Source organism: Echinops telfairi, unplaced genomic scaffold (genome assembly GCF_000313985.2).
Source record: "Echinops telfairi isolate 266 unplaced genomic scaffold, ASM31398v2 ScPeMD7_9;HRSCAF=40, whole genome shotgun sequence".
NCBI lineage: Eukaryota > Metazoa > Chordata > Mammalia > Afrosoricida > Tenrecidae > Echinops > Echinops telfairi.
In genome coordinates this window covers 2092451-2101832 of record NW_022103906.1, presented here as the reverse complement: position 1 = coordinate 2101832, position 9382 = coordinate 2092451, and the positions used below count along the sequence as shown (strand labels likewise).

General features: G+C 40.8%; 1 protein-coding gene and 1 pseudogene across 1 annotated transcript in view; both read left to right on the top strand.

Annotated features, from left to right (window-relative positions):
• The window catches only part of LOC101640812, a 13228-nt pseudogene extending 7542 nt beyond the window's left edge, over positions 1–5686 (top strand).
• Positions 5687–6221: 535 nt separating this feature from the next.
• Positions 6222–9382, top strand: part of LOC101641123 (testis development related protein) — a 9943-nt gene continuing 6782 nt past the window's right edge. Inside the window, exons 1-2 of the mRNA XM_045286819.1 lie at positions 6222–6277; positions 6704–6854. Coding sequence (XP_045142754.1) covers positions 6222–6277; positions 6704–6854 — 207 coding nt within the window. The remainder of the gene's footprint in view (positions 6278–6703; positions 6855–9382) is intronic.

Here is a 9382-nt window from a genome sequence, read left to right as displayed (position 1 = left end):
GGTTGTCTGTCCCCCAGGGAGGAGGTCACACACAGTTCCATGTAATCGGTTCCCTCCTTCCTACCCATTCTCCCTTTACCCTCCGTTTTGCCACTCACACCACTAGTCCTATAGGGCTCATCCGTCCTGGATTCGAAAGGGGGTTAATTGTATCGGGATTGCATTAAACTAATATAGTACCTTTGGCAGAACTGATATCTTGACTATATTGAGTCTTCCAATCCACAAGCATGGGATATTCTTACATTTGTTTTGGTCGCTCTTGGTTTCTTTTAATAGTGTTCTGTAGTTTTCCCCATATAGATCTTTTGTTCTTTTAGTCTGGTATATATCCCTAGATATTTCGATTTGTTTGGCTATTGTGAAGGGTACCACCTTTTTGATCTCCTCTTCTGTGGTCTTATCCGACGTGTATAACAGTACGATATACTTCTGCTTGTAGATCTTGTATCCTGCCACCCTGCCAAACTCCTCTATTGCTTCCAGTACTCCCCTTGTGGAACTTTTGGGATTTTCCATATATAAAATCATATCATCTGTAAATAACGATAGTTTCACCTCTTCCTTGCATAGACAAATACCTTTGATGTCTCTTCTTTGCTTTATGCTGTTAGCTAAGACCTCCAGCATGATATTAAATAAGAGTGGGGACAAGGGGCATCCTTGCCTGGTCCCCTTTTTCAGTGGGATTGCATTAGTCTTTTCTCCATTGACAACCACGTTAGCTGTTGGTTTTTCATATATAGCTCGTATTGTCTTGAGGAACTTTCCTTCCATTCCTGTCTTCTCAAGTGTCTTAAACAGGAATTGGTGTTGGTTGTTGTCCAATGCTTTTTCTGCTTCTATTGATATCATGTGGTTCTTATAATTTTTCATGTCAATGTGACGAATAATACTAATAGTCTTTCATATGTTGAAGCATCCATGCATCCCTGGTATGAATCCCACTTGGTCATGGTGAATTTTTGTTTTATATACTTTTGTGTTCTGTTGGCTAGTATTTTGTTAAGGATTTTTGCATCGATGTTCATTAGGGATATTTGTCTAGTTCTCAGTTCTTGTGGGATCCTACTAGCTTCATAGAAGGAGTTCGGGAGTTTGCCATCTTTTTCTATATTCTGGAAGAGTTTGTGTAGGATTGGTGTTCTGCCCTAAATGCTTGATAGAATTCTCCAGTGAAGCTATCTGGTCCAGGGGATTTTTTTGTTGGTAATCCCTTGATAACCTTGTCTGTTTCTTCTATTGCTATGGGTCTGTTGAGATTCTTGACGTCCATCAAGGATAGTCTAGGGAGGGATTGCTTTTCCAAGAATTTTTACATGCCTTCCAAATTTTTGAATTCATTGTAGTACAATCCTTCGCAGTACTGTGTAATTATCCTTGTGATTTCATTAGGGTCTGTTGTAATGTCCCGTATTTCATGCCTTATTCTTGCTAGTGAAATTTGTTCCCGCCTTTCTTTTGTTAGGTTTGCAAGTGGTCTGTCAATTCTGTTTATCCTTTCAAAGAACCGACTTTTAGCAGCATTGTTTTCCTTAGTTTTCTTATTTTCCCACTCCTGAATCTCAGCCCTGATTTTTAGTCTTCCTTTTCTTTTGCTATTAGTAAGATTGTCCTGCTGACTCTGCTCTACTTGTAAATTTTGTGCCAGCATATCAATCATGAGTCTCTCTTCCTTTCTCAGGTGTGCATGTATTGCTATGAAACTTCCTTTGCTGTGTCCCATAAGTTTTGTTACATTTTGTGCTCATTTCCATTGGTTTCCAGAAATTTTCTAATTTCATCTCTGATCTGTGCCAGTACGCACTCTTTTTGCAGTAGAGAGTTATTCATCCTCCAATTGTTTACTCTTGTTTTCTTCGTCTTCCTTTTGTTGATTTCCAGCCTTATGGCACAGTGGTCAGAGAGAGGTCTGTATGATATCAATGTGCTTAAATTTATGTAGATTCGCCTTATGCCCCAGCATGTGGTTTATCTTCGAATACATGCCATGTGGGCTTGAGAAGAATGTGAATTTTTTTGGTATTTCAATGAAAAGCTCTGTAAATATCTATCAGGTCAACTTATCTAATTATAGTGTTTAGATCTCCAGCCTCCTTGTTGAGTTTCTTTTCCTGTGATGTCTTTCTCAGAGAGCGGTGTACTGAAGTCACTCACTATAATTGTTGAGGCCGTGATTTATTTTTTTAATGTTTTGGTGTGTTTGGTTGAGGTATTCAGCGGTTCTCTCATTTGGGGAATATATGTTTACAATGCTTAGTGGTTCTTTGTCTACCATTCCCTTGAGCATTGTATAGTGTCCCTCCTTTTCTCTTTTTATCGTTTGCTCTTTGAGGATTGCAACCCTGCTTTTTTTTGAATCGCTGTTTGCTTGGTATGACTTTCTCCAACCTTTGGTTCTCAGCCTATTTTTGTCTGTAGCCTTGAGATGTGTCTTCTGTAGGCAGCAGATTGATGGGTTGTGTTTTCTAAGCCAGTCTGCTACTCTCAGTATTTTAATGCCTGAGTTCACACCAGTGATATTCAGGATTATTAGCTCCATCTGCAGACTGTGTGATTTCATCGTATACCTTTTGTGTTGGGAGTTTTCCTACTTTCCTTTCTCATTAGTGTGTTGTGCATGTGTGTGTATGTGTATCATTCTTGACTTCTTTCCATCCTTAAGCAAATGCTATCTTGGCATCTGTTTTCTCTTTGTTGCCCTCTGGGTGAGGTTGTTCTATGTGGCGGTCGCTTATTTATACGCTGGGTGAGTTGTTCTTCTGCCCATACTGGGTCGGCAAGGATCTTTTGTAGGGCTGGGTTTCTTCTAACGTATTTTTTGAGTTTTTCCTTGTTCGGGAAGATTTTTACTTCTCCATCTATCTTGATCGATAATTTGGCTAGGTAGACTATTCTTGGGTTTGTGTTGTTTTTCTTCAATTTTTGGAATGTTACTCCGCTCTCTCCTTCTCTTCATAGTTTCTGTTGATAGGTATGAGCATATTCGTATTTGGGAACCTTTATATATGATTGCTTGTTTTTCCCAGCTGCTCTCATGATTGTCTCCTTTTCCTCAAAGCTGGATAGTCTAACTATTATGTGCCTTGGTGACTTCTTGGGATTCTGTCTAGTTAGTGTTCTTTCAGCCTCCTGAATTTTTGCCTGGTTTTCATTCATTAAGCTGGGGAAGTTTTCCTCTAAGAGTTCTCTCACTATTGTTGCAGATGACTTCTTTGTTGTGTCTTCCTCCAGTAAACCAATTGTTCCGTTTTATAGCATCAGATATAGCTCTTAGGTTTTCTTCAGCCTCTCTGATGATCTTATTAGGTTTTTGTTCGTGTTTGTTAGTCTTCTTTGCTGTCCTCCAAGTCACTGATGCGGTTCTCTGCTTCCTCCAGTTGATTCTCGAGGTCCGTGTTTCTGCTACTGGTTTTGTTATCTTCTCCCTAAGCTCCTGTATGTCCCTTGGTGTATGGCCTTTATCTCCTCTATCATTTCATCCTTTTTCTGTATTTCCCTCATATCCTGTATGACTCCAAGAAAATGTCTTTCTGTGGCAGCTCAATGTCTGCTTCTTCTATGTATGTCATTATATTCGGGGCATCTTCTGCCATTGCCTTTTGCTTCTCCTGTTTGTTTTGTTGTTGTTGTTGTTGTTGTTGAGGTCATTGGGGCTGATGGCTGTTTGCATTGCATTGTTTTAGAGTATCCAGGTGCCATTTTCCAGCGAGTCGAAGAGCACTGGCTCTCTCTGGAAGACTTGTAGGAATGCTTCTTCAAACTGCCTACAGCTCATTTCACTATGGAATTAATCTACTACTTTATCCTGTTGCTTCCCTCTCAGGGGAGTGCCCCAGAAGGCTGGTGTGTTGCCTGCTTTGGTGTTGCAGATGTTGCGCAGAGGTTCCTGCAACAGCTTGGAATGTTGACAGAGTGGTTGCTGAGCTGCCTTATGCCCCTGGTACACAGGCAGGAATTCCCCATGAGAAGTTGGGCAGAGTATCCCCTGGAGGCAAAGCAGGGCTATCCCCAGCTTCGGGCAAGCTACACAGAGTGGAGCTCACCTAGCTGTTTGTGTTGCAGGTGTAAATGCCCTAGGTTAAGGGGTGTTGTCTGGAGGTCAGCAGTGGAGTGTGAGAGAACAGGAAAAAGACTGAGAGGAGAAAAAAAATTTAAAAAGTAAGACCACTTAGCCTGTGCAGGTTTATAGGGAAGAGAGGGAAGCAAGAGCAGCAATGTAGCTGAATCCCATCCCCTCCCGTGGAGCTGCAAGGGTTTACTCCCTGCCCTGAAGAGGCGCTGACCCGAGTAAAAGCCCCTACGCAGCCCTTCAAGACCGTGGGAGGACAGAGAGGGGAGATGGATACGAAAGAAACAATGTAGCTGAACCTTGATCCCTGCCTGCGGGGGCGAGTGTTTAGTCCCTGCCCAGAGGTGGTGGTGGCAAGCTGGGGCTGTGTTGATACCAAGCCCCCCTCCGAACTCCAAATGGTTCCGGCTCTGGCAGGGACAGTGACGAGGCCAAGGTCAAGTCCCCGGTCTCTCATAGCCCCATTGGTCTGTGCCTACTTATCTTTATGATGCTCCTCCTGCTTCCAGCAGCGTTGAATTTCCATCTGAGCAACTCTTCTTGGCTGAATTCTGCGGATTCCTTCTGGTTTGTGTCACTCCGTCGCCATCTTTACATCCTATAGCTTTATATAACAGAAGTGCATGGGACTAAGGCAGGGCATATATAAGTACCTGCTTTAGGCACTATTCCTTGTACGACAAAAATACTAAATATTTTTTCTTTGTCAGTACAAGGATTGGAAATTGGTTTTAAAAAAAAGTTATAGACTCAGACACCCACAAGGGCAGTTGTACTCTTGTTTTGTAGGGTTGCTGTGAGTCACGATCACCTTTATTGAGCTTAGTTTGTACGACTTGGAGTTCTGTAGCACACGATATTTGTCTTCATTATTTTGGCTGCCATGGTCTCCCTGGATCTAAGTCTAGTGTTAAGGAATCTTGCCACTGATTGGACTCCCTGCTCTCCCGGAGGTATGTGGGCTTGTCAGTGACTTTCTTAAAGTGCACACTTCATGTGCTTTGCCTTCTGAAGGAGAATACTTTTCTTTATCTCACACACCAGAAGCAGTGCTTCTTCCATTGAGCACAGCCTGTTTAATCCAACTGTAGAATCTTCATGTCCTTATTTAGTGAACCTGTTCAGAGGTCTTCTTTCAACAGTGATATTTGTAGCTGCCTTCACAGCTGCTCCAGAGGTTTTTGTCATTTTCCTCTGAAGAGGGTCTCTTCTATAAACTTAGAAGATTTAAAGTAAGTTTTTGTTAACTACAGAAATGTGAACATGTGTCCAATTAATTAGGTTGTGGGCTTTGATGTAGTCTTTTCAGCTCATTAAGTCCTGCTGTGATTATTATAAACTCTGGGAACAATACCCGTTATGTAGATATATTCAAAGTAATACTGCTGAGATACACCCCTCAGTTCTGTGTGATTATCTTTTGCCATATATTGTATGTTAGCATTTTACTTCTCTAATCTCCTTACTCACTTGTCTATGAATGAGCCATCATTTGTTTAATATAAGTTCATGCTATTCTAGTTTCTTGCTCAATTGCAGAAAGCGAGTGAGCGAGTTTCCTTTGTTTTTTGATATTGTAGGGCCATCGAAGAAGCACTGTGGTATAACAGTTAATTGGCAAATTTGATTGTTGGTGGTGATAAAAACCCCAGCTCTTAGGTCATCTGTAGGTGTTTCTAGCCCTCAATGAATTACAGGAGCTCTGGTAGTGTAGTGGGTTATGAATTAAGCTGCTAACTTCAAGGTCATCAGTAAGAAACTACCAGCCACTCTGCACGAAAAAGATGAGGCTTGTACTTCATAAAAAGATATAGTCTGGAAACCCCCAGAGGCAGTTGTACCCTGTCCTATAGGGTACAACTATCTCAACTAATCTCATTTCTATGAGATTAATAGGTGGAAACTGTGGTCATTAATAGAAATATGGGGGTAGGCATTGTATGGATAGAGTAGTGTGTGTCATTCATGGCTTGTCATCACTGGCAGTTCAAGCAATTGGAAGAGGGGAGTAGTCACATGCAGAGCATGAATGTGGAACCCGGAAGTCAAGAGTCCTAACTCAGCCTGGTGTGTGATGGTTAAAGCAAGCTGGTGAGCTGTGAGAGGACAAGAAGGAAGTCCTTTCCAGGATGCAGCAAATTTGATGGTAATGACTGAACTTGAAAATGTGGACAACTGTAGATTTCAGTCTGAGGTTTGTAAGAGGTTAGTGTTAGTATCTGACACAATATGAGCTGAAATGGGCTGGTATTGGCCATTTTGAGTTGGACCATCATGGTTTATTGTGCCAGAAATTGCAAATCTAAGAAGAATGTCACATTTATTGTTACAAAGAACATTTCATGCTTTATCTTAAAGTTCGCAAACAATTACAGTACACTGTACAAAAGCAAAAATGCATCTGATACGTAGCTCCAATACGTAGCGATGCAGACAGAAGCGTGTACAGTATGAGCCAATCAGTGGCAGTAATGACAGAGCATGCGCTGTTACGCAAAAACCGCGATAGAGTGAAGCCGCGGAAGTCGAAGCGCGAAGTGGCGAGGGTTCACGGTATAGGCTCACTATGATTTGGAAGCCACTCAGTGGCATTTGGCAACTAGAGTGTACCTTAATCTGTTTTATTCCAAGACAGGTCTCCTGTGTGTGCCCTCCCTTTCTCAACATCTCTGCTTATGGAAAGCTCAAGGAGTCTGAACTAATCATCATTGTCTTTATATTGTGTATAGTCTCAGAATTGACAATTTTCCAGTTTCCATTCTACATCATTGCGTGTGGCTGGGTGAGTCTGAAGAGGGACTGATGGACTAGTGTCAGACTTATGGACTTAACTCTGGACTAGACTGAGACATTTTCCTGATATATAATGACTTCTTGATATAAACTCTTTTTTTTTAAATTAAATACTTTTATTGGGGGCTCTTACATCTCTTATCACAATCCACACAATCATCTGTTGTGTCCAGCACATTTGTATACATGCTGCCATCATTTTCAAAGCATCTTCTTTCTACTTGAGCTTTGATATCAGCTCATTTTTCACCCTCCCTCCTTCCCTCCACCCGCCCTTCCTCATGAACTCATGATAAGTTGTAGATTATTATTTTCATATCCTACATCATCCTCTGTTGCCCTTCACCCACTTTTTCTTACAGATATATGAGTGTCCTTGGATTTGTTTTTCTAGTCAGCCCGACCTAACTGTCAACTCAATAGGAGGAAGATTCGATAGGAGGAAGATTCTTTTTGTTGAAGAATGGGCTGGAAAATTGCATTCTCAAGTCCCAGGGAACTTATGAAGCTTGTGAGAAAAACAGTGACAATTATGAATGATTATCCAGAAAGTCAATATGAATCGATAATGAGAAAGCTGAGAGGAAATAGGAAATAAAATAGGTATTTGGCAGTAAAAAATATGTCATCTAGTGTGATACCTAGCACACTTCAATTCTGTCTGAAACCATTAAGTGTTTATTTTGTATACAACAATAAAACATAATACAAAGGATACTTAAAATGCTTTTGTTTTCCCTCAAATAATTTTTGGAATTAAGCAAGATTAACTAATATGTCAAGAATGTTTCTTTGGTAAATTCCACATGAATAGAAGCTGGGTAGCCTGCTGGGAAAAGTGATCCAGGGAATGGAACCCTTGGATGGAACGCTAAAATCTTTCACTTGATCGTTTCCTTGAAGGTTGCCAGATACGTTGGGTCATCTAAGCACAGGACCAGCTTTTTTCTTGGACAGCTCTGAGTGTCAGAAAACTCTCTTTTACTCCAATAACATCATCTTCTTTCACCTATTTGTCTCTTGAAACCTCTTGAAATCTTCATAAAATGCTCTGTCTCCTTGTAAAGCTAGCACTTGGTCTCCTTTCTTTTAGTTAGATAGCTTCAGCTTTATTTATTACATAACCTTACGTAGGTGGCACGAGGAAGACCATATCTGACCTCCTCTGGCTTCCCTGTCGCCACAAGGCAGAGGTCAAATGTGCCTCTACCCTCCATCTTTCTTTTGCATATTCTGACCCTAACCATTCCTCCCAGGACACTCTATATTTTTGCCATGCTCAATAATTCACTCTAATGGCCACTATCTACTCACAGACAATATGGAGGTTTATTAAGGAAGTTGTGGGGAAGGGTTTGTGAGAGGAAGGCTGTATTACTTACTATTAATACAGCCAGTTTGGGGGTCATTAATTGCTAATGCATTTTGTGATGTAAAAAAAAAAAGTAGTAATAGTTATACTACCCACTTACCACAGAAAATTCTGTTAATAGTTTGATCTACTACATCATCAAAGAGATGTCCATATGTCCATATGCAGGTATGGATAAGAGTGTTTTATATAGTAGAATATAAAGACTATGATAAAGCAAGACATAGTAAAATATGGAAAATGCTTATAAAAATTTACTTAATAAAATATATCCTCCAAACTAAATCTAAATTAATTTTTTTATCATTTCTATATATGCTACAACTTACATAAAAAGAAATACTAGTTAAGGAGTTGATACCAGGAGCTCTAATAGAAGGTGAATGTTTGGAAAATAGTAATGACAACATATGTAGAAATATGTTTGATACAATTGATGTATGTAATGTCAGAAGAGCTGTAAGAGCCCCCCCCAATAAAATCATCTTTAAAAAAAGAGATGCTAGTTAGCTTTAAATTTACCACGACTGCTACCAAGCTTCTCTGCAACAGAAATTGCCATTCACTTTTAATGAATGGTGTGTTAGGCCACGTCGACTAATAAACAAATCTAGAGACACTCCTATATGTATAAGAAAGAGCTTTATAACAAGAAGTAATTATTTATCGAGAAAACATCCCAGCCCAGTCCAACTCAAGTCCATAAGTTCCCCTTCAGACTCATGCAGCCACATGCAATGATGCAGAATGCAGGGAGATTACAGGTTAGTGGGTGCAAAGTCATGTGGATCTAGTGGTGGCTCTGGCAGCAGTCAGGTCAGCCAGTAGGAAGGTGAAAACAGAGGAGGGGTAGTGTATTAGTCTAGGTACTTTACAGAAATAAATCCACAGCAACTCATGTATAAGAGAGTTTTATGTAATGAAAGTGTGCATCACGAAAACATCCCAACCCAATGCTGCCCAAGCCCACAAGTCCAACATTGACCCATTTACCCAACACCAGTCCACAAAGCCCTCCACCTCACAAAACAGAGGCAATGATGCCGACTGCAGGAGGAAAGCTGAGTCCGTGAACGTGAAAGCATCTCATCACTAGCAGGGGTCTCCACACGGCTGCTCCAGCACCCAGGGCTGCATCGGGATAG